General features: G+C 43.7%; 2 protein-coding genes across 9 annotated transcripts in view; one reads left to right on the forward strand and one right to left on the reverse strand.

Annotated features, from left to right (window-relative positions):
* Positions 1-2,456: 2,456 nt before the first annotated feature.
* Pgam5 (PGAM family member 5, mitochondrial serine/threonine protein phosphatase) lies at positions 2,457-9,511 on the forward strand. Of its 2 annotated transcripts, none has more exon segments than NM_001025272.2 (6): positions 2,457-2,674; positions 5,164-5,342; positions 6,172-6,297; positions 6,380-6,468; positions 6,563-6,696; positions 8,269-9,511. In NM_001025272.2, coding segments are annotated over 6 exon segments (867 nt in total). In that variant the 5' UTR covers positions 2,457-2,486; the 3' UTR covers positions 8,420-9,511.
* A 1,726-nt stretch (positions 9,512-11,237) lies between these two features.
* The window catches only part of Ankle2 (ankyrin repeat and LEM domain containing 2), a 30,496-nt gene continuing 15,868 nt past the window's right edge, over positions 11,238-25,865 (reverse strand). For 2 of the 7 annotated variants that reach the window (XR_015634102.1, XR_015634100.1), the window contains exons 7-13: positions 24,890-24,956; positions 20,454-20,623; positions 19,303-19,409; positions 18,638-18,749; positions 14,552-15,179; positions 13,895-14,026; positions 11,238-13,516 (exon numbers count right to left, since the gene is read on the reverse strand). Coding sequence is in view for 4 of the 7 variants with exons in the window: in XM_087579006.1 (XP_087435132.1) it covers positions 13,297-13,516; positions 13,895-14,026; positions 14,552-15,179; positions 18,638-18,828; positions 19,303-19,409; positions 20,454-20,623; positions 24,890-24,956 (1,515 nt within the window). In the remaining 3 variants the exon portion in view is untranslated. 7 annotated transcript variants of the gene reach the window in all.

Here is a 25,865-nt window from a genome sequence, read left to right on the forward strand (position 1 = left end):
TTCTGGAACTTCACAGCCCACATCATTCAGCTTATTCCATACATGTTTGTTGGCACAACCACATATAAAGAAGGTCAGAGCATACTCTTCTACATAGTCTCCTCCACTCAGACATCATTGTCCTTACAAGTGGGTAAATGAACTGGGAATAGTTTTGGTAGGTAAGAGAATAGTCTTTTCCTCATATTTAGCTCTGGATACTTTGACCAACATTTTCTTTATTTTTAAAAGATTTTATTATTTTTGTTTTATGTGTATGAATGTCTGCTTGAATTTATGCCTGTGTACCATTTGTGTCCACTGCCCTTAGAGGCCAGAAGAGGGTTTTGGATCACCTGGAACTGGAGTCACAGGCTTGTGCTGGAATTAAACTTGAGACCTCTGGAAGAGCAGCCAGTGCTCTTAACCATCTCTCTGACCCACCCCACCCCACTCCACTCTCTTTTTTGAGGGGAGGTAGGATCTTATGTATGCCAGGGTGGTCTTGAACTCCAAGGATGCCCTTGAGCTTGTGAATCTCCTACTTTCACTTCTCATTTGTTGGGATTATAGGTGTGCTCCACTGTACCTGATTTATTGAGGCAATACTGAGAATTGAATTCAGGGCTTTTAATACCAACTGAGCTATGTACCCAGTATACCAATATCTATATGCAACACATGAAATGGCTTTACAACTGTACTGTTATATGTTGCCGCAGTTCAGCACGTAGCTCCTGCCTACCCTGTCCATGATCCCTTTGCCCCCCACTGCTGTGATGTAAGATAGAGTACTGCAGAAATAGAAGCAGTTTCTTGGGGTGAAGCAACACATTTATTTGTTTACAAATTTAATGTTCAAAATAGCCACATAAGCAAGGCTTGGTGGCAAGGGCCGTTCCCCCATCACCCGGGAGACAGAGGCAGGTGGATCTGTATAAATTTGAAGCCAGTCTTGTCTATACAGCATACTCCAAGGCAGCCAACGCTACACAGGATTCCATCTCAGAGGAAGCAAAAAGAAACAGAAAAAAAGAAAAAAGAAACAGGAAAAGACACCTAGTTCCAAGAAGACAGACTGTGGAAGTCCAAATAGTTTAAGGTATCTAGAATACAAATCATGGGACAGGGAGCCAATAAGTAAGCACTGTTAAGAACTATACTGTAATTTTGTTACAGATTTTGTTAGGCCTTTATGTATGCACCTTATTGATGCTTCCTGTAAAAGATTAAATCATTTAACAGGTCCTGCTCTGGTGCTTGGCTGAGGCCCTGTCAGGAAAGCAGACTCTTACGGACAACTTGCCACACTGCCCTCCTGGCAGCCAGTTTAGAGAGATATCAGGGCCCACTATGCAGGCACCTCTGCAGCCACAGTGGACCACCAAAACTTCTGTTGAACACTTGCTTCAATCGTGATCAGTCCAGACAGCCTCCACTGACACTGAAAAGTAGTATGAACAAGACATGCATGCTGGTGAACGCCGATGACCTTGCGATAATCTCATCCAAGCCAGATGGAGAGCACTTCCTCGGTGGCTCTGCAGAAAGCCTGTGGTTGATGCAAACGCATGAAGGACTGCCAGGACTGGGACTAAGACCCTTGCCACATCCCTTTTCTCTTTATATATAAGCCAACTGAAGCTCACTTTCCAGTCAGTGGAAATACAGCTTCTTGTGTCCCTTTATTTGATATTACAATTTCAGGCCTTAAAGATTTTTGTAAATAGTTTAGTTTATTTTTATTAGTAGTAGGGTAGGCTGAGCTGGTTACACAAAAAGGCTGACTGAGGCTAGAGAGAATAGAGAGCTGAGGTTATAGAAGGCTGTGGAAAAAATGAGAGATTCTGTTGCTAAGAGTTTTAGGGCCATTTTAGTCATTGTCAAAGGCCAAGGGTCCTGAGAATGTCTGAGGTTAGGGGTTCATTCAGGAGCCTTATTACCTTATTATTACCAAATGCCTGCTGCTGTTCACTACTGCTCAAAGCTAAAAATTATAATAGCTGCCAAGTGCTGGGCCTGTCGGTAGTTAAAGCCCAGAGCAATAAGCCCAAGCCTATAAGTCACTGGGCCTGCTAGTCTAGTCCCTAGGCCTTGAATTTGGCAGGGTCTAGAACTGCCAGCACTGGAAGGGCAGGTGGACACTTTTCCTACACAGAAAGACCTGGTCATTTGATCAATAACAACTAGGCAGAGGCGCGATGGTAGGTGTTAGGAAGATGTATACACTTAAGGATTACAAAAGAAAACACAAAAAACTTTAGATCTAGAGCAAGAGCCAATCCTGAGGTTTTTCAATTCATATAAATCTAATGCCTGACTGACTTCGTCCCCCTGGAGTCTCACCCGCCAAAGGGCAGGCATCTGCGCCTTCTACCCTAAAACCACCGGCAGGTGGCACTCCTTGTCGCGTTTCCTGCTGTTTCGGGGAAAGGGGTGGGACGTCCACTAGCCGGAAGCGGAAGCGTGTCCCTGGCATCCCGCCGTCCGGTCGTGCGGCTTGCGGCATGGCTTTCCGGCAGGCTCTTCAGCTGGCGGCCTGTGGTCTGGCGGGTGGCTCGGCCGCTGTTCTCTTCTCGGCGGTAGCGGTAGGGAAGCCGAGAGCTGGCGGGGATGCAGACACGCGCACGACAGAGCCGCTGGCCTGGACCGGAGCGCGCCCCGGGCACGGCGTCTGGGACTCCAACTGGGACAGGTGCGGGGACGGGAGGGTGGGGCTCAGGCCTGTGCCCTCACATGCATCTCGGTGTGGCAGATATCGGTGCCCTGTAGGGGACGGTGTGTGTTAGTGGGTCTTGAGTTTGTGTGAATCGGGGCGACGGCCCTTTGAGGGTTCCCATACCAGAAGGTGCATCTTCCGAGGGTCTTCGTGCCTGGACCATCCATCCCTCTGAGGGACCTATACTCGCTCGGACCCCATCCTCGAAGAGTCCTTGTTCAGAGACCGTCCACCCGAAGGACTTCGTCCCAGGACCTTTGTGGGCCTGAAATTCTAAAGGCTTAAATTTTACTTATAGTCAGGGTCTTGATCAGGTTTGCCTCACAAATTGTCCTGATGCAGCTTGGGGGAAAATTGGGACTACGAGCTTGCTTTTCCTCCAGAGTCAGAGAACCTGTGCTTGAAATAGAACCAAGGGAACCCATGGAAACCGGGTATAGTGGCGTAGGACTTTAATCCCAGCACTGGGAGTCAGAGGTAGGCAGATCCCTGAATTCTTGGCTCTGTAGAAAAACCCTGTCTCTAAAAAAGGAAAATGAAGTTACCTGATATTAAATGTTTCATTTTTTTTTTTTGCCATGTCTGCATATGCAGATGGACCGGTAGGTACAGTGACTGGATCTTTGTTAGGTGGGGGAAGGATGCATGACAGACAGATGGATAAACAAGACAGGAAGGGACTAAAACTGGCATATCCACTTGGTTTCTTTCTGCTGTGCATTCCTCTCTGACAGTCCTCTTCAAATTTTGTCTGGTCCAGCCAGCCCCACACATTCCTGTATCTGCAACAAGACTTTGGCTTGGTTGTATATGGGGCTAACACCCCAGGTTAGCCTGCTCAGATAATGCTTGAGCCACCACCAAACTCTGCAAACCTTCCTCTTCACCATTGCTGTCATTTGTCCTGTTCCTGCCTCCTACATTTAGCTGAGTAGCTTCAGTTTCTTCAGCTCCTACATCCAGTCCACTAACTGCGGTCCTCAGCATTGTGATGGTCACTACCTCGTGACTAGTGAACATTTAAAGTGTGTTTAGTGTGACTTAGAAAAGAGCTCTATTTTTATTTAGTTTTAATTTAATTATAGTAATCCCTCTAATGCTGAAGGATTGGTTCCAGGGTCTCTGAACATATCAAACTCTGTGGATGTTCAAAATGATGAAGTATTTGCAGATAACCTAGACATCTAGCTTATCCTCCTGTATACGTTAAGTAATTCCTAGATTATTTACCACCCCCAATACAATAAAATTGCTACCTAAGTAGATGTTAAATTATATAGCTTGAGGTAAAAATCACATACAGAAAGGTCTTTTTAATTCAGGTGTGAACTTTTGAGTATTTTTGATGCCCGGTTGATTGAATATTGAGTATGGAATCTTCAGCTACAAAAGACCTAAGCATATTCAATTTACTTATTCAACCTGGCCTTTTGCAACCCTTCCTCCTCAGCTTTCCATGTGTGAGGAGTCCAGACTCATACTATGAGAAAATAGAGCCAAGGGCCCATGTCTGATATTTTTAATTTACATTAGGGATGTTTGTGCAAGCTTGTCCTCCTTGTGCTTAGAAGGCTGAAGTAGGGTTGCTGCGATGTCAGCCTGAGCTACACTGAGAGGGCCTGTCTTACCACCAACAAAAGGAGTGAATGAACAGCCATGGGCTGGAGAGATGGCTCAGTGGTTAAGAACACTGACTGCTCCTCCGTAGGTCCTGAGGTCAACTTCCAGCAACCGTATGATGGCTCACAACCATCTGTAATGGGATCTGTTGCTCTCTTCTGGTGTGTCTGAAGATAGCGGCAGTTTACTCATATGCATAAAATAAATAAATCTTTAAAAAGCAATGAAACAGCCCCATGACTACCGGAGTCATACAGACAGTCCTGTTCTAGGCTCTGTTGCAATGCAACTTTCCATTCTTACCCCTGTCCTATCACTGCTTGCATATTTGTGGCATTATTGACAGTTTTCCTTTTTTTCCTTCTCGTGCATGTGTGAGTCTGTGTGAGAGCCTGAGGCACATAATGGAAGTTCTTTCTTGATCATACTTCAGATTTATCGTTTAAGGCATGGTCTCTCAGTCAAGCCCAGAACTTGCTAATAGAAGTAGTCTGACTACACAGCTTCTTGTGGGCATCCTGCCTCCACATTCTGAGGGTGGAGTTATAGGTGGGTCACTATCCAGTATTTATGTGGCTTCTGAACTCCAGTCTTCCTGCTTGTATAACAAGCACTTTAACCTCTGAGCCATCTCCCCAGCCTGTCTTCACAGAAACATGAGCCTAAGGCTTCATGTTCTATGCACACATCTGTATCACCCAGAGCAAGGCTGGCCTTCGGGAAGAGTGAAGATGTGCTCTGTGAGGCTAGGCTCTCTGGGCTGGGCTTCCCCCCTGGCCTTTTCCCAAGCACTGAAAAGTGTCTTGGACAAGAGGTCACAAGACAAGACATACTTTCATAATTAGGCGAGAGCCACTGTCACTCATTAACCTGAAGAAAAGGAACGTGGAATCTGGAGAAGATGAACTGGCTTCCAGGCTGGACCACTATAAGGCAAAGGCTACAAGACACATATTCCTCATCCGGCATTCCCAGTACAATGTGGATGGCTCGATGGAGAAGGACCGCACCCTGACCCCATTAGGTATGACTCATTGGTTGGCCTTGAAGTTACCAGCTAAACCTGGTAACTTCTCTCTCCTTTCTTTCCTTCTCCTCCCTCTCCCCTTTCCGCATGGTGATGATGGGGGCAGTCTCATTATGTAGTCTGAATTCCTGGTGATATCAGGTCACCACTCTGGTGATGCAGGTTACTATATCCAGCAGGAAATTATTTTCAAAACAAAAGGAAAATGATTTCTTAGAATGTTTTCAGTTATATGCTAAAGTACATTTAAGGAAAAAGCATTTGCTGTCACTGTCTCCTGTGACTCCAGAGAATCAGTTTGTAGTTTGTGTGTTTTGTTTTATGAGGCAGGCCATGAACTCATGGCAACCTTCCTGCCTCAGCCTCCTGGGTGTTGGGATTACAAGTCTGCACCACCAAAACCAGTCCAGTTTTCATGTTTTTCTTCATGTTATGTTGAATCTGTTGTCATGAGGTGGCGGGCTACCATGATGCTGAAACTGGATTTTGTTCTCCCCTTATCGGTACTGGGAATCGCACCCAGGGTTTTGCATGTTAGGCAGTTCTATCAGTGGGCTATATTCTATTCCCAAGTAGAACTTGGTTTTGAATGTAGTTGAATAAAAATAGGAATAGCAAAAGGTCTACATTCCACTGCTGCCAAGTTTACACATGTTGCTAATTGAAATCAGTGTATTTTCTCTCGGGGTCGAGGACAACTGATTGTTTCTTTGCTCCCTGAGGCCCTGTTTAAGCCTATGAGGATAACGTCTTCAGTGTTGGCACCTGTTTTTGCAGTAAGTGGAGGATCCTGGTTTATGACCTTCACGGGTGTATTTCCTTCAAGGTCGGGAACAGGCTGAACTCACGGGGATCCGACTTGCAAGCCTGGGACTGAAGTTTAATAAAATCGTCCATTCCTCTATGACCCGTGCAGTAGAGACCACAGACATCATCAGTAAGCACCTGCCAGGTGAGTGCTGGTTGTCGACTGTGCTGAGTGTGTAGATTGACCCTTGGGCTGCACTGCTGACCAGGGACCCGCTTTTGTCCAGGTGTCTGCAGAGTCAGCACAGACTTGCTACGGGAAGGTGCCCCCATTGAACCGGATCCACCTGTGTCTCACTGGAAGCCAGAGGCTGTGGTAAAAATGTCACCCCTTGTACCACTCGATTAGGGCAAGGCCTGCCCTTACCCTTGTCTGCTTGCACACTGACAACTCCTTACTTTGCTCCTAGCAGTATTATGAAGATGGAGCCCGGATTGAGGCTGCCTTCAGGAACTACATCCACCGAGCTGATGCCAAGCAGGAGGAGGACAGCTACGAGATCTTCATATGTCATGCCAATGTCATCCGTTATATTGTTTGTAGGTAAGTGCCAGCAACAGCGCCTTTGTCCAGAACACTGTCCGCTCCCAGTTTCCCTGCCACCATCCTTCCTGGCCTTGTGCTTCTTCAGCCCAGGTGCCGTATGACTCACAGGAGAATACTGGTGAAGCCTGACCGATTGTAGAATACCTTTGTTTTGCCTTCTTCTGCTCTATCAGTGATAAACCTCGAGTGAAAGTGGCCATGACAGTGTATAATGTGATTAAGGAGCTGTGTCCTGGCCTCCACCACCTTATAAGAATGGTCTTAAGGTTTTTCTAGACAGGGTTTCTCTATGTAGCTCTGGCTGTCCTGGAACTTACTCTGGCTTCAAAATCAGAGATCCAAATGCCTGCCAAGTGCGGGGATTAAAAGCGTGTGCTACCACCCCCTGGCCTGTTTTTTATTTTTACATACCTGTTCCAGTTGCCTGTCGGTAGATGGTGCCAGTAGCAGTCAACATGGACTTGCTCTGAGATTTTGTTTCCTTCCTTCTGTTGATATCAGAACTTCTTTTTTTTTTTTTTTTTTTTGTTCTTTTTTTCGGAGCTGGGGACCGAACCCAGGGCCTTGCGCTTCCTAGGTAAGCGCTCTACCACTGAGCTAAATCCCCAGCCCCGATATCAGAACTTCTATAAGCATCATTTTTCTCAGTGTTTGTGAACAGTTTGGGCACCTTGGGGGTCCTGATACTTTTCTGCTACTCCTGCACATGTAATTGGGCCTGTTGTACGTTATGACGTACGATCGTTGGTTTGCTGCTCAGTCCGCTTTGTGTTTTGGATTTTCTTTACTTTCTATACAATAGAACATTCCAGGCTCATGCTGTTTCCCTGCATATCCTTGCTTTGGCCACTTTTCCATGGGTGCCATCATAGTAGCTTGCTACCTATTTTTGGACTGTTACCCGTGCCATGATGGTGCCAGGAACGTCCTGGATTATTTATTTTGCACCTCATTATCTTATATTCTTTAGTAGTCCCTGAAAACCGACATTAATGATGAAAATGCAGAAGGAATTAGGATCCTGGGAAGAGTATTTGTGCTGTGAAGAAAGGCAGTTTTTAGTTCTGTTCAGGAGTCAGCGTCCTGAGTTGTAAAGGGCAACACTAAGACTACAACGTAGGTGCTGGGAATTGAACTCTTCCTCTGGAAGAGCAGCACGTTGCTCCATCTATCCAGCTCTTCTCCAGGATAGCCAGTGTGACATAGAGAGACCCTGTCTTAAAAATATGGGAGAGCATGAGCCATACCTCTGTCCTGGGAGACCAGCCACGTCTTGTCAGAAATACTTGTAGCACAAATTTGTGTTGCAGTGGAGAACATTAAATGCTTTGATATCACTAGTTTCTGACTTATTTGGGTCAAGCTCTCGTCCCTACAGGTTAAGTACCTTACTTAGAGCTCTATTGAGACATTTCCCCTGGACTCTCTTCCCTGAAGACCTCCATTACTGGCCTAGCTGAATGCATCTACTCTAAGACTGTCAAGTTGCCTGAACCCAGCCTCTCTCCCTGAGAAAAGCAACTGTATATCACTCTGAACTTTCTGCTAGCGTTATCTTTCTTTCTCCAGGGCACTGCAGTTTCCCCCAGAAGGTTGGCTCCGCCTGTCCCTCAACAATGGTAGTATCACCCACCTGGTGATTCGACCCAATGGTCGTGTTGCACTCAGGACCCTTGGGGACACAGGGTTCATGCCCCCAGACAAGATTACTCGGTCCTGAGGCTGTCTGTAAGACTGCACCCTGTCCTCTGCTGGTGGCCTGCCTACAGCCTTCCCTTGTCTTCCACAGCTGTGCTGTGGCTTCACGTTCGTCTCCAGAAGAGGATATCTCAAGTGTCACATTTGGGTGCTTACTTCTGGCTCAGGCTGAAGAAGGCAACGTATGAGTTAGATGGCCTTTTTGAAAGCTCTCTACTTTACTATTACCACCAGCATAGCCCTAGGAGGTGCGACAGGAGCCTTCCTAGGCAGAAGGCGGGCCTGTCACGGGTACTGTATCACGGGATTGTAGTAGATCAACCGAACACTCTATGACCTCTGGAAGACCTGTCAGGTAGTGGGGTGGTGTTTACAGGTGGTTATTTCACTGCAATCTAGGGACTTTGGTTGCTTATTTATCAAAGATTTTCCTCATGTGGGTTCTTGCTTTGAAAACCAACTTCTCAGCTCAATTAGGAGATTCTGTGTCTACTGCGTTTGAATGATGGACAAAGGGGCTGGCTTCCTATAAGGTAGATAAAAGCCAAGAAAGTGGCACTGCTAAAGGACTGTGGCCTGTATAAGGCAAGTAGGTGATAGTTCTGTAAGAGGTTCCTTGGAAGCAAAGATAGCCCCACTGACCAGAAGAGGTGGCATATACTTGTAATTCTAGCATCTGGGAGGCAGAAGCAGGATCGTGAGTCTCTAGCCAGCCTGAGTTATGTTAAAAGACCCAGAAAAATATCCCTGAGTGACGGTTCCATTTTAGTTTGCTACTGTTAACCTTGAACTTGTAGGTTATTTAGAAATGATGTGTTTATTCCAGATATTCTGATAAGAAAAAAATGGTTTTTGTATGTGTGGTTTTTGTTTTTGTGACAGAATCTTAACTGTTGCCCAGGCTGGCTTCAAACTTGAGACCCTTCTGAGTCTTGTAATTGTTGGGATTGCAGGTATATACTACCACACCTGTCCGTTCGTCCCCCTATCCTCCAAAAAACCCAGTACAGTTTCTATGAAATGGTTGTGAGCATCTTCTGTAATCAATGCAATGAATTGGAATATTTGATGTATCTCTCTGCCCTCTTTGGAAATAATAAAATTTTACTTTGTTGTTGTTGTTTATTTGTTTTAAAAGAAAAAAGGTGTCTAGAGCCCTTTCTCAGTGCCTTCTATCCCAGGGCTAATCCCAAGGCTTCCTGTTTGGAGGACTACCTACAAGCCAGAAGGCACACTGCTTCTTGTCCAACAATAGGCCTGAGAGGTATCCCTTGGAGTTAACTTTGGCTACCCTTATGCTGCTTTCTAGAAGTAATTGAAGCAAGAATGGTAAGCTGTCAACTTCTCACCTGTCAGGACTCCTCATCTGACCTGATGGGAAAGTAAAGCATTTCACAGGAGACAGTGACTTGCTCAGGGTCAGTGTACTAAGGATATCCCCGTGTGGTACAAACTTCATAGCAGACCTTTAAGAACTGGCAGTATTTTGGGAATAAGCCTTTGCTGTGATGAGAAGTGAGCTCCTTGTATGGGAAATGAGTTACCTTTCTTGGACTGTAAGGCATAATGATTGCTTGTAATAGCAGTGGCCCTGCAGGCTGACCCAGTCTGACCCAGTCAGTTCTAACCCTTCAGATTCTACTTCTCCTTATCACCAGTCAAAATTCACACTGCAAAGTGAACAGTAGGGACAAGAGGCTAGAGCAAGGCCTGCAGAAGTTTGTTGTCTGGTCATGATACAAATCTGATAAGACTTCAAAGAATGCTCCTGAGTCAAACCTTGCTTGCTGGGCTGTTCACATTTGCTAGTTCAAAATCTGTGATCCAGTAATTTTTAAATGTTCCTGGGTTGGACCTTTCTTGCTAGGCTGTTGATCTACACAATGCTATGTCAAAATCTCACTATTTTCTGATTTCAAAGTTACATTTTTTTTCTCATTTGTCTCAGGAAAACAATGGAATGAAATACTATAATACAACTCCTAAAGTAACTATACTAATTGTTTGATTTGAAGCAACCATGTGAAATTAGGTTTCCTTATGGTCTGCACCTGCTGTGAATACTTGGGCAAGAGTGACCACCAACCCCATATTAGGGAGGGATCTGACCAGTGGGTCTTAGAGGCCCAATGAGATTGTGACAGAAAATGTTGTGTGGTGCTGGATATTGAAACCATATTCCTTGGTTTAGAGAAATGTTTAAAGAGTTCTGAAACACTGGTGACAGTATTGGTAAGTCTTGCGAAAACAGTTTACGAATAATTTGAGGGAATCTGAATCACAGTGGTAAGAATGGCATGCCGCTGCATAGTACTGATTCTTCTTGACTACTGTGGTTTGCTTTATTCCAGTGTTTACTATGAGACAAATGAGAAATGCTAATAAAAATTTTAAGTCAGAAAATGACTAGATCTTGACATAACAAGTGTCTGTCAACTGCCCAGCAAGCAAGGCCCAAATCTAGAAGACAAAACCCTTAACCATTTCCTCCAGAAGCAGTGAAGATGGACTATTCAGTAGCATCTCTTGTTGGTTCCTGCCATAGAGCTGCAAGCACTTATTTTCAACATTGTATCCTCCTCTAGAAATGAGGGGTGGTGGTGGTAGTAGGGTGTCTGTTACAAGTTCATCCATACCAAGCCACTGCAGGAAGGATGCCTTTTACAACCCCATCACACATTAAAAACTCATAGCTGTTAATCAGAAGAAGTCTTATACTGCTACGTAATCAAATGTTATCAACTGTGCTAGAATCATCCGAAACACAGCAAGTAAACTTATCTTGTTCAAGGCCATCATCAGGGCATGCACAGAGTAAGACCACTTCACAGACACCAACGTGGTGATACTCAATGTACTTTTTAATGAAAATATTGTTTACAGTTTTACTAAGAAGGGGATTCTGTCCAGATAACAAGGAATCATTTCTTATACAACACTTTGAGAAAGATCAATTAAACAGTGTTTATGATATAGAATCATGTGTTACTAACAGGCATCATATATTCTTCACACTAGTGGAAAAATAGTCTAGTCCAAAGGTGGCTTAAAGTTTAAAATGGGCCAGCAAGATGGGCTCAGCAAGTAAAACTCAATTCCAGTGACCTGAGTTGGATCCCTGAGACCTACATGGTATAAGAACTGACTCCCAAAAGTTGTCTTACGTAAATGTCATTAAGAAATAAGAGTTAGGGCTGGGGATTTAGCTCAGCGGTAGAGCGCTTACCTAGGAAGCGCAAGGCCCTGGGTTTGGTCCCCAGCTCCGAAAAAAAGAACCAAAAAAAAAAAAAAAAAAAGAAAAAAGAAATAAGAGTTAATGCCTAGCGAATGCAAGCAAGGCCCTGGGTTCGGTCCCCAGCTCCGGAAAAAAAAGAAAAAGTTAAAAAAGGGCAAAACTAGTACTTTGGTTTTTATTTGAGTATGGAAAAACAACAAAAATAACCCCACAGGACAATAAGACTTTAGAGAAAACAAGATCATAGCTGGATCTAATGTGTGGGGTTTGGTTTCTTTTGAGAACAAAGATTCCCTTTGGGACTGTTTCCAGGTCACGTTATTGGCTGTCTTGTACTTAGAGCTCAGCTGCTTACAAGGGGAATGAAAACAAACTGAATCCAAAGTCCAAAATCTCAATTCTGATATTTCCTACCACATTAAAATGCTTCAAAAAAAAAAGAGGACCTAAACATTTGAGCTCAGAATTTTTACTTTATTGTTTTTTTGTTTGTTTGTTTTGTTTTTTGTTTTTGAGACAAGATCTCTGTGTAGTTCTAGATGTCCTAGAACTCACTATGAAGACCAGGCTGGCCTCAAAGCTCTGAGAACCCCCTGCTTCTGCCTAATGGGTGATGGGGTTAAAAGAGTGCCTGGTAACACCCATTTAGCACTATAGTCTCAAAATCTAAATTTGGAAAAATTAAAAAATGACTCACAAAAGGCACTGAAGTTGGTAAAATCAGTGGTGTACTTCTGTAGTGGGATTAAGACTGCAAGTGTCTGTAGAACACTACTGGCTTTGTGCAAGCGGCCGTGCCACATAGCCAGGACCCAGCGTTAGCAAGGTGGCTTTATCTTGGTGCCTTAGGGTTTGCAGTGCCACTCTTCACACATCTCCTGGGATAGCCAAAAGTAAACACCTCAAGCCACTGAAATGAACTCAGGTCTCGAGTGAATATGGGATACATCTGTCATGTTAATCATGCTCAGTGACATCTCAGGATAAATGTTAAGACTAGGGAACAACTCCCAGATTGCTTATTCATTGACGAGCACTGAGAAATGGTTCTGTGTTTAGTTACTGCTGCTGAGTTTTCTATGATTACTGGCATGATTCTCAGTGGCTTTAAGTCTCCCCGCCCCACTTCCTGGCAGTGTTTTGAGCATTGTTACTGAAGTCTGAGACAGTCAAGGCCCATCTGCTTCTCTGACACCTGCTTTCTCACTGTTGGAACAATTGGGATGAAGTGACAGATTTGCAATTGCATATCGGAAAGCTGTCCCTCCCCAAAGAGAGACAGCACATAATTCATCGGTCTCAGAAACTGGGTGTGCTGGCACATGCTGCAGAGCTGCTGCTAACACATCCAATCAGAGCAGCACCTCACTTGTCAACTGCCTTTGTATCTTTGCTCCACTTCAAAATCAGAAGTTTCCACCTGAAAAGTCTGAATCATTACTATAGCCACACTTTCAAACAATTTGTATCTGAGTTTGCTTTCATTAACTTCTTCCAAAATATCAGACATTCAAATTCTACCAGAACATTGTATTTTCTAAAATTCTGGTACCCTCAAAGTGAGGATTATACAATTCTTTTATGGAATTTTTACCAATAAGCATTACTCTTCTTTAAAAAACAAAGAAGTAAATGAATCCCAGGAGTGAGCATACTGGCTGGCTCTACAGAGCTGCAAGTCGGGCCATGCATGCCACTCTTTGGAAGTGTCTCCCATGTGCTGGACTGTAGCGTCCAGGGCTGTGCAGGCCAGAAGAGAAGGTGGTGTGGCCAGGCTTACTGGGGCTGCTCCCAGCCGGGCTGCTTCGTCCTGAGCAGCTATGACAGCAATCAAGATCCACCAACTCAGTTGTGAACTTCCCTTTGAGTGCAGGACTTGGCCAACTACGGAAACCAAAAAGATTTGTTACCACAGAAAGGCACACCAGAGAGTCGAGATTTAAGAACAAAACAAAGACATAGGCACGACACTTGTATTAACAGAGAGGAGATACTCCTACATCCCAAATATGAAGATTTTACCCGCAACACCCATGTTCCAGCTATAAATTCTGGACACTGCCTCCCCGGATGCAGTTTGCCAGGAGCAAGCCTGGCCTACTTTTCTACTCAACGGACATCTGCCTTTGTGACCACATCTACATGGACACAGGCCAGGCTTGCATTGGGGAGCTACCCCGGTTAGCTTTATTACTATGAGAAAGCCACCTATGCATGATAACCCTGTCAGTCTCTGCACTCTGCTGTTGTGATTAGTAGTACCTCTGTCTGTCTGAGGGCGAGTAGCCCATGACGGTACTTTTCCATCTGTGGACTGCTGGGTACAGACCAGGGTCAATAATCGCACACTCAAGGGCTGCTAAAACATCTCGATCTAGTTTTGATGGCTCCTCTCTAGAATGCAGAACAGAAGATAAATAAGAAAAAGCAGAAACACTGGGGTTGGGGGCACTTTTAAGGTATTGTATTTTTAACTCAAGAACCAATCTGGAGGGGCTAAAGAAATGGTTTAGTAGCTAAGGGGTCTTACAGAGGACTGGATTTGGCTTCTAGTATCCAAGTTGGAAAGCTTACAAGCACAAAATAAATGAAAAAAAAAAACAATAACAACAAACAAACAAAACACCACCAATCTGGGCTGAGCATATTAAACCAGCCTAAGGTGAGTGAGTAGGGGGAGCTGGTATGCAAGGCCAGGGCTGGTCAAGGTAAGTGCTGTCAGGAATGGGTCTTCCATCCATTGGTCGTATCGTGTGCCCTTATTACTAACATGGGTTTGAGTCTTAAACATAGGGCAGATGAAATCATTCTGTAGGTACTTATCCTTAATGACACTGGATTAGCACAGCCCAGAGAGAAGACCCCAAGGATATTAGAAAACTGTACACTCATTACAGTTTACAAACATCTTTAACTTACCCAGACAGGAAGAGCCTCTTGGTGGGATCTGCTGTGGCAGATGAGAACCCAGGTTCCAGACCAGCCTGAACCCCAAGTTGGGGGCTGTTGGGGCCCAAAGACATTTCAGCCATTGCCTCTGACACCTCACTGTTGGTCCTGACTTGCTTATTTTCAAGTCTTGCTATTGCAGCAGGAGATGCCAAGCCACTTTCTACTACACCTTTACTTGAAGCCAGTATCTTATCCTCTAGTTCCCTATTTTTATTTGGTGTCTCGAAAAGGTTATCTCCTAGACTTTGCAAATTCAGTTTATCAAACTCTTGAGTCAAAATAGAAACAGGTGGTGGAAGGGCCTCCTCTCCATTGGTGGCCTCTGTTTCCCTTCCATCTGCAGTCCTGCTGTTCAGAGGATAACAAAACCCATTTCTGCTGTTATCTGGGTAAAATCCAACTGCGGCTTCTCCAGGGTCCGCCTTCTGTCCCAAGGAAGGGGAACCACTTTTGGAGTTTTGGAATTTGTCGACTGAGGGCTGACTCTGACTTGGAACTGTATTTTGCTGATTTTTAACTTCTTCCAAGCTAATGTCATCACCCCCATCTAGAAACGCTCCCACGGAGATGGAGTTGCTGTACTTCTTTCCACTGCCTGTAAGGCAACAACACTGCATGTCAGTGTTCAGGATGAGACTATAACCCTAACCCTACAACTCGAGCAAGAAATGACTGCACTGGGTTAGGCTTTGAGACAAGGACCACGTGGCCAGTTACCCTCAAGTTGGTTTGATAAGGTTCTAGAAATACTATGTAGAAGAAGCTCGTGAAAAATTACTTCATGGGGCCAGGAGAAAAGGCTGAGCGGTTAAGGGCACTGACTGCTCTTCCAGAGGTCCTGAGTCCAATTCCACACGGTGGCTCACAACCATCTATAGTAGAATCCAATGCCCTCCTCTGCTCTGTCTGAAGACAGTGACAGCGCACTTACATAAAACTAATCTTTAAAAAATAAATATAAAATAAAACTACCTCATGAAATATCAACAACTTGAGAGTAACACTGAAGTCAGTTGCTATAAGAGAATTCTTCAACATTAACTAATTGCTTATAGTCAAGTCAAGCACATAAAGATGCATCCTGACACTGACTGCCAGCCTGGGGCAGCTTCTTCCATAGCCCACGGACATAGCCTTTTCTCCAGCAGACTCAAGGTTGCTTCTCAGACTCATTTTTAATTTGGTATGACGTGTGTCTACATACATAACATGTGCTGTGTGTGTGTAGGCAGTGGCATGAAACTAGAAGTCATGAGTACTTTGTGGGGTTCTCTCCTTCCACCTTTATGTGGGTTCTAGGGATAGAACCTGGTCACCAGGCATCTGTAGTGAGTGCTTCTACTTGCTATGCCACCTCAAGGAACCAATTTCTACTTACATATATCATATTCTCCCTCCTTCCCTACATTGTTACAGAAAATTTAATTTGTAGGTCAGTACTTCAATTTTAACTTAGAAAGCTTTAAATGACATTAATTTCTATTTTGGGGAAATCAAAGCTGCAGTTATCCCTGGCTCCTCTAGAACCCACTTTGCAGACAAGGCTGGTTTCCATCTCAGAGATCCTCCTACCTGTGCTGGGATTAAAGGGTGAACCACCAGGGCCTGCCTGTTCCATTTTATTTTTGAGACAGGGTGTCTATACTTTATTCCTGGATTGCCTCTTCTTGCATAGATTAGGTTGGCCATATCCTTCCTGCCTCCTGACCTCAGTTCTGGGCATTCACTAGCACACCCGTGTGTGAGGGGCCTCATCCAGCTGGCCAGCCTGGCCTCTAACCTTCCGTGGAGCTGCAGTTTTCAATGCACTGATCTCCTTCCCAGCCCCTCTTACTCTTAGATGCTAATGCTATAGACACTGCTATACTGGGCTAAGACCACTATCTTTAGTTGGACTCATAACACAGTTTTATTTTTGACATAGAATAAAGAGCTGCTAGACCAACAGCAACCCTAAGCTGTTTCTTCAGGGAGGGCGGTGCTCTACGTTGCAAGAACAGAAGTGCAGGAGTGAGGGGAGTTTAGCTAGAGGACATATCTACAGTGAAGACTCTTGACTTTCCAGCTTGTTTCCAATGTGCTGTCAAATTTACTAGGTTTGTTTCATTTTAGTTTTAATTACAAAAATGATAATATGTTAGTTGGAAAACATTGAAGTGAGATGTAACTCTAATGTTGCTATAATCATCTTAATATTTTGAAAATTAGGAGGTTCTGACAGAGCCCTACTGATACAGATGAGGATGGTTACAGCTAACCATTGGATTGAACAAGGGGACCCTGGTGGAGGAGTTAAGAGAGAAAGCTGAAGGAGTGGAAGGGGTTTGCAACCCCATAGGAAGAACAACAATATCAACCAATCAGATGACCCCCCTCCCCCAGAGCTCCCAGGGACTAAACCACCAACCAATGAGTACACATGGAGGGACCCATGACTCCAGCCACATGTGTAGCGGAAGATGTCATTGTCCAGCATCAGTAGAAAGAAAAGCCCTTGGTCCTGTGAAGGCTTGTTCCCCAATGTAGGGGAATGCCAGGGCATTAGTTTGGAGTGGGTGGGCGGGCATGGGAGCATCCTCATAGAAGCAAGAGGAGCGGGAGGGGAAAGGGAGTAAAGGGGATAACATTTAAAATGTAAATACATAAAATATCCAAGAAAAATAAAATTATTAAATTTTTTAAAATCATAAAAACATTTTGAAAACTAACATTATGTAAATATAAAGTTTTTTTCTACATTAATGACTGATTATTCTACATCACTCATTCTAATTGTTTACATCATTCACTACTTTAAAGAATTTTAAAGCATAATTTTATTTAAAGCCATGATTTTTCTGCTCAAGGATAGAACTATTTACTTCCTCAGCCAATCCTCAACTGTAGGTGAGGGTCCCTCAACTATATGCTTGAACACTGGACTAAGCCAACGGTCTGTCCAGAGCCCGGACAGCACATTTATTTTCTGGGAAACTCTCCACGTTGGCATAGAGGTTTAAGGTGTTTCTTTAAAACATTTTTTTAAAATATATTTTATTACGTGAGTGTTTTGCTTGCTTGTGTGTCATGTGCATTTCCTGTGCCCTGTGCCAGCAGAGGTAGAGGGTGTGGGAGCCTCTGGAACTGGAGTTGTAGGTGGCAGTGAACCACCACGCACGTGGGTGCTGGGAACTGAACTCGGGTCCTCTCCAAAAGCAGCAGGTATTTTTACCTGCAGAGCCATTTCTCCAGTCCCAGTACTTCTTTGATTTGAGTGAGATACATGATTTTCCTTCCTTTAAAGACTATTTTTCTTGTCCCATTTCACTTTAGGTGTATAACATTAAAAACTTTAATATGCCTTCCTACCCCCAGTGCTGGAAACTGAATCTATGGCTTTGTTCATGGTAAGCACGTTCTACCTGAGCTACAACCCAGACTAATTTTACCTTTTTCAATGGTGTTGGTGAATGATGACCTATCTTATGCTTTTTGTACTCAGGTTAACCTTTTCTAAGCACCCCACTAACTTGCTTAGTACTCAGTACATGCTATACCCAATGACTTCACAAAATACAATGTGCAGTACTCTGAAAGCTATGCTCCTTACTCTTTTTCTGACATTACACACTATATTGAAATATAAAACATATCTAGGTCAGTAAAAGAAGCTCAAAGTACCAGACTCCTTGCAAGGATGCCACATTTTTTCGTGTAGTATACACACGCTGCTTGCTGTGATTCTGAATTTTTTTTTTTTTTTTTCGGAGCTGGGGATCGAACCCAGGGCCTTGCGCTTGCTAGGCAAGCGCTCTACCGCTGAGCTAAATCCCCAACCCCGTGATTCTGAATTTTTATATACTAACCCATGCATACAGCATAATTCATAAACCTGCATAAACACAAGTGCCCCAGACACAGAGCCTGCTGTGATACCTTGTTTTTGTTTGCATGTTTGTTTTAACACAACTATATGTACATTTTCTGACATCAGTTTGAGGAAAAGATCTGATTTTACAGTAAAAACATATTAAAAAAGAAAAGAGAACCACACAGATACCTGCACCCACTTACCAAAATCTGAGGTTCTGTCCTGAAGGCAGCCTTCCTCTTCTCCTATTTCATGTTGAGCCTTTTGGTTTAACTCCTTCTGGATAAGGTATTCTTCTAGTCTTTGCAAGCCTTCCTGGGAAGACAGATCAACAAAACATCCCAGAAATTCCCAGTATTCAACCCAAGGATACCCCAGCTCATGAGCTAGCTCCCTGTAAGAAATAAAACACAATAGTTGAGAAAACAGGAAAAGAAAAACAAAACCCCAACTACACAGATAATAGCATGTAATCTCTAAAGGGCCACTGTTGTTTTGGGTATTTTATTTGCTCTAATTTGGGGCATTCTCTCATGCCCCCCCAGTGGGGGACCTGCATGTTCTTTGAGGAATTACTCTGACATAGCAAACTGACTCTTACTCATAGAAGAAGCCTAGTGTACAACCATAACTTCAGAGCAAAAATAAAAATCACACACAAATCCTCCTAACGTATGTCCTTGCTTTGGCTAAGTATGTAAAACTTTAGAGGTCTGTAGCAGGTTCAAAGTGGGCACATCTTTTGAGAAAAGGCTCTAATTCCTTCTGGGAACTTACATTTCAGTATACATAATTAATATTTTTTATCATTTAGCCACAACCACACAGCACACTCTGCTCAGCCTGGCAGTCATGGACCTATGAATACCTTCCAACTCTCTCAATGCCTCTTTCTGGGTCAGACTTCCTGATGCTGTGGAAGAGGCCTGCTTTTTTTCGAGGTGGAGTTTTCCAAAGCTTTCGAAAATCTTCTGCCTGGAAGAAAAAGTGTCAAGATAGGCAATGCTTCATGCAGCTCACTTGAGACTTGGAACCACCAACACCACTGACTTAATGACTTTCTACCATTTTACAGATTCTGCAGTCATTTTTACATATAGCCAAGAGAGAGAATGACCTCAAGGGATCTGGGAAAGGTGAGGTTGGTTATCTGACTTTTCCTAGGTAGATGTTTGCTTACACCTCCAGGAAGAGTGACACGAAAGAGAGCTGTCTTTTTGTGCTGCTTAATGTCGAGGGTCAGATCTGGCCCAGGATAGCCTACATATGAAGCCCCACCTCACGGACAGCAGGCATTGTCTGTCAGTTTGCCACCTCACTGGTTCATATTCCCTCCCCCTTACACGTAAAAGGAAAGTGGACATCTCTCTCTCAGAAGTAATCCTTACCGGAATTTTCTTGCAAATTATTTAGAAAGTTGTTTTGTGACAAGATCTTACTATGTGTTATTACCCAGGCTTATTGTCGTTATGATATGCCTACCTTAACCTCCCAAGAAGCTGGAATTAGAGCATGTGCCACTATGACCAGGTTACTTAGAAAGTTTTAAATAATCCATCAGTAAGAGATTTCATTGGAGAAAGCGGTCAACCGTAAACATGGTGCAAAAGCATGTATACCCAGCAATTCCACCATTTGTAAGTAGAAGCCGGCTAAACAGTGTATGACAGGAACTCAGGAACATGGAGGAAGGGGTAAGAGTTTCATGTGTAGGAAGCTCAGTCTGGAATCTGAATTTGCAAATGTGGAGCTCCCTAAGTTGCAATGGACTGGTAAGGAACAAAAGGAGCTTGGCCAGGAAAACACTAATATGCTGGGAGGCCTGGGTTCAAGTACACCTTCCCTTGGCCACAGAACAAAATAAACACTCCAAGGCTTCGGTAATACTCCCTCAGAGGTGACCTCAGATAAAGATGACTTTAGGCATGCATGGTTGGCCTCCACGACCCAAACCAACAGATCAAACCCTAAAGCGGAGTTAGCCAGGACTTCCCAAAACTTCTTTTCCTGGCCACTTACTTTGGATGGACTCAGAGGCCCCACAAAAGCTCTCAGTGTCATCACAGGATCCCTGGGGCTACTTCTGCAGTGGTCGGCACTGGATGCTTCAGCTTTCTGGTCTGAGGACCACAGCTCCCCAATGACAGGAGAGGTGTCTTCGGCTCTCAGAAGTGGTACATAGTAGTGACCTGAATAGGAGAAAAATGTCAGCCCAAGCTTCTACGTAATTTGGTCTGAGTCAGGGTCTAGGAGAACATCAAGGAAAACAGTGACAGAAAGGACCAGGCAATAAGATAGGTTTGGGGTCCAAGACCAATTTGTGTCAACAACTACTAAGTGAGTCTCTTCTCCACTCTCTACTAAAGCAGGATTTTGTTTGTTTTTGTTCTCTGAGCCCTGCATGCATAATGGAGACAGTGCTACTCCTTGCAAGGCTTTGAGATTACAAATGAAGATGCGTACTTAAGGTATTCTTCAATACATGAGCTGCCAAGAGGAAATGTTCGTAAAAACATGAACTATGAGAAAAAGGTCAGCAAGGTTCAGTCCTATCCCATAGGAACAAACAAACAAACCTACCCCATACTGCTTCTACTCAATCTGCAGCTTCCTGTTTTGTTCAGTAGTTTATCAATGTTATTTCACCAAAACTTCAAATCTAGAAGGCATCATGTAATTCTTCCTTTGTCTTTAAAAATTATCTGATCTGTTACTACTTCTAGGTAATTCTACTTTATGGTAAAACTTCTGAAGCCTATTCTTTTCTTATTCCTAGTCACCATCATCTCTCTTATACACACATGCACGGGCACACACACAGGCCTGTACATGCATGCACACACATACACACACTTCTAAACTCTTTTCTCTATATCCATCTATAAAACACACTAACAAATTCCTGCCCTGAAACATACTGAATATAAACAAAACAAAAAACATTAAAAAATAAAAATAAAAAAGGAATGAGAGAAGAGGCAAGCAGAAACCCAAGGAAGCTGTAAGATTGCAGCCAGGAGTCTGATGAGGTCACACTTTCTTCTTCCCTGACTCAATTTCTCATTCTTGTAGAAGAGGTTGCTGGAATATCAGCTTGTCATGCTGCTCACAATTTCCTGGGAATTTTTTTATTTCAAGCGCTTATAATAGCTTTTATATCTTTCCTTTTCTACTTAAAAGAGTGTTAACATAGAGCCCACCTAGGAAAAAACCCACAGCATTAAGACATATCTTTAAAATTTATTACTTGTCTAGAATACGCCCGCAAGGGCCCAGGTTTGATACTGACCATTCCATAACACTGGGCACGGTGGCTTCTATTTATAATCCCAGGTCCCGGGAGGACAGGGAAGAGGACCAGAAATCAGGGCCATCCTGAGTTAGTGAGTGTGATACCATCTTGGGCTGCATGAGATTCTACATAAAAAACCAAGTGGGTGATGGAGGCAGAGTTCAGCAGTCAGGAGAATCTGCTGCTTGGGCAGGGCACCAGGGTTTGGTTCTCTAACTCTACCTACCTACTTCGTAGTAATCCAGTTGCACAGAATCCAATATCCTCTTCCACTCTCTGGGTACCAGGGATATGTACTCGATGCACACACATATATACACACAGGACACTCATGCATATACAATAAAAATAATTTTTAAAAATAGGAAAATGGTTGGGCATAGAGGCATATGCCTTTAATCCCAGCTCTCTGGAGGCAAAGGCAGGCTAATCTCTGTGAGTTTAAGGCCAGCTTGGTCTACAGAATGAGTTCCTGGGCAGCCAAGAATATATAGTGTGACCTTGCCTCAAAACAAACAAATCAACCAGGGAAATGTATTTAACATTTCAATATCTGAGATTGTGATTGATATCACATACCTATAAGATTTTCATAAATGACAGATTTCTATCCCCTTCCCATTTCAGGGATTTTAAAATAGCTGTTTTTTGGAAAGTACACAACAGAACCCACGTATAAGCTAGCTATTCATAAAATATAGCTTACCTTTCTTTGGAATATTCAAGTCTTTTAAAAGTTTGGAGTGTGTGTATGTGTGTGTATGAGTATGTGTGTGCACAGGCTGAGGATAGAACCTAGGGCTTTGTGTATTAAAATGTTCCAGAAATATACTTCACCACCGCACGATGTTAAAGCCTGTTTATAAAGGGCTGTGAGGCAGATCAGAGGTAGAGGTGTCCCGCTTGCTTGAGGATCAGAGTTCAATCCCCAGCACTTTGGAGAAGGCAACAATACTACATTAACAAACCAGGATTCATGTCCTCAGTGGTTTTGTGTCTATCTTTTTTATCCCATTCATTTCTTTAAAATGTTGTGCGTTGGGGGCTGGAGAGATGGCTCAGAGGTTAAGAACACTGATTGCTCTTTCAGAGCTCCTGGGTTCAATCCCCAGGATCCACATGGCAGCTTATAACTGTCTGTAACTCCAAGATCTGACACCCTCACAGTCATACATGCAGGCAAAACACCAATGCACATAAAATAAACAAATAAATAGCAGTTTGTTCTCTCCCTCTATGCTAGTTTGGGTGTCTTCTGGGTGACTGGGCAGCAATGCAGCAAAGCAGTCAGTTCTGCAGCATGCTCCCTGGGGCGGTAAGTCTTGAATGTGAAAACTGCCACAAGACAAACACTGAAGCTCTTGACTGGGTTTTAATGACCCTCAGGAAGAAACAGGGAAGGTATGCGAAATCCCACAAGGCTGAGTAACAAAAAGGAGCATGGATGCAGAAATACCATGCTAATCTCACAGAAAGCTAGGTGACAAGATGATCTTAGCAGTGATCAATCACATGGTTACAAATAACAGAAGTCCCACCACAGACTGTAACTAAATACATTTTAAGGTATTTCTGGCAGTTTAGTTTAATTGTGTTCTGTAACACAACTGGAATCTCCAACAAACGACAGCAAGAGACACCTTTGCCTCCTCCACCACACACTGGGATTCATGGGCACATAGGCAGAAAGGACTGAAAGAGATCCGAGTACAATTAAAAATCTAGATAGAGTCTGTGACGGTTTGTATATGCCTGATCCAGGCAGTAGCACTATTAGGAGGTGTGGCCTTGTTGGAGGACGTGTGTTACTCTAGGGTTGGGCTTTGAGACCCTCCTCCTGCCTGAAAACAGCCTCTGTTTGCTTCAGAAGAGGATGTAGAACTCTCAGCTCTTCCTCCAGCACCATGCCTGCATGGACGCTGTCATGCTCCAAATGGACTGAACCTGAGCATCTGTACACCAGCTCTAATTAATGTTTTCCTTTATAAAAGATGCCTTGGTCATGGGGTGTCTCTTTACAATTGAACCCCTAACTAAGACAGTTAGTACCCAATTCTATAACATGTCAGATATACAGGCTACAGGGACTCTGACTCGAGAAAATACCCAGAGACACTGTGCCAAGCCATTGCCATAGCTATATACCTAAGAAAGAAAAAAAAAAAAAGTCAAAACAGAGGCCAGAAAACTTCAATTTTACTTGGTCGGCAGAAACAACAAATGGGTCCATGGGTGGAGACAAAGGGAAAGTATCATCACATCTTCTGAGATGCACTGAAGATAACATAGTAGGACAGTCCTCGAAAAACTAACATACCCACAGACCAGAAGCACAGAAGCCACAATAAGACGGAAAGAAAAGGAGAGAAGTGTAACAGCCCTCAGACCTCAGCACACAGACAGCACCGCCTGCCAAAGTGAGTAATGAGCCACCAGTCTGTACCTCTGGGAAGGGCTCTAAACATACCAACCTTGCTTTTGGGCTTCTGTCGTTCCTTCCACTTCTGGCTAACTAGAATATGTTGACCAAAGATAAGGATTTTGTGCTAAAAGGTCACCCTGAGAAAGACTCATGGGCATGCTGGGATCCTGAGCACCTACTGAAGTTGCTGGCAGGCTAATACTTTCTACTGGCTTAAACCCATGTGCAAGCAGTTTTCTTTGGTGGATACCAGAGAGGAAAAGAGAGAGGGGACTGAGGAGAAAGAAGGGAAGAGAAGAAAGTGCAGGAGAGAAAGAGAGGAGGGGAAGAAAGAGATGGCAAGGAAAGAGAAAATGAACATGAATGAATATCGTACCTCCACAGTCCAGCAGGGTAATGGTCCTGACTGGGTCCTAGGTTTGAAAGGTTAAGCTGAGCTGGACACTCACAGGGGCAAAAGAGGGAGACAGACCCAAGATACAGCCTCTTTGAGACAAGCCAAAAACGAAAGCCAAATAACTAAACAAGGAGCTCTGGGCTTCAGCCCTCCCCAGTGAGAAATGATCAGCGACACCTGCTTCAGAGTTGGAGTGAGTCTCTGAGCAGCAATCAATCAAGTAAAAGAAAGCCTAAAATCAGAACTGCAGTATTTAGGAAAAACAATCATTTCACAGCACTGTTTTTTCAATCTCCACTGCACTGCCCAGGTCCACTCGTTCATACATCGAATCCACAACTTACCCATTAAGTATTCTCTAATCCTTTCTCTCAGTTCTACAGATTTGTTTTTGCTTCTTTCACAAATTACCTATTTAAACAAAACAGACAAAGTGAGCATTCTAAATATTACTATATTATTTCCTAACAAATAAATGTTTTCTTAACTTTAAAGCTAGTAAAATAGGATAGTATCTTTAAAATTTGTATTATTTATTATGTTTATGGGTATATGTTGTGTATATGTGTGGTATAAGTGCAGATGCCCCAGAGGGCAGAGGAAGGTGTTAGTTCCCCTGGAGCTGGAGTTGCAGGCAGCTGTAAGTCATCCAACCTGGGTGCTGGGAACACAACTCCAGTCTTCTGCAAGAGCAGTAAATGCTCTTTTTTAGTTTGTTTTGTTTGGTTTTTCAAGACAGGGTTTCTCTGTATAGCCCCAGCTGTCCTCCTGCTCTGTCTCCTGAGCAGGGATTAAAGGGGTGTGGCACCACCCCAGCAAGTGTTCTTAGCCACTGAGCTTGTTTCTCCAGCCCTAGCATTATCTTAATGCTAAAAATTTCACAAAACTCACACTCAGAAAACCTGTGCTAGGGGGCTAGAAAGATGGATCAGCAGTTCAGAGCACTGGCTGTTCTTTCACAGGACCTGGGTTCAATTCTCAGCACCCACGTGGCAACTTACAGCTGTCTGTAACTACATTTCCAGGGTTCTGACTCCTGCAACAGACATACTGCATCATACAGACATGTGAGTAAATACCAATGCACATAAAGTAAAAATAATTTAAAAAGTATATCTAGTATGAATACATGAACATGCTACAGCTTCTCATCTGAAGGAGTTTTACAGTCTGAAAGTATTCCCTCTCTACACAAATTTTTGCTGTTGAGTATCTGAGCTCAAACAGTGCTCTAATCTCATATAGAACATAGATGCATTTTGCAGCTACAAGAATCAGCTTTCTGAGCTCCTATGCAATTGCGATAGTAATAATACGTTG

The sequence above is a fragment of the Rattus norvegicus genome, chromosome 12, assembly GCF_021556685.1.
Source record: "Rattus norvegicus strain SHRSP/BbbUtx chromosome 12, alternate assembly SHRSP_T2T, whole genome shotgun sequence".
Lineage (NCBI taxonomy): Eukaryota > Metazoa > Chordata > Mammalia > Rodentia > Muridae > Rattus > Rattus norvegicus.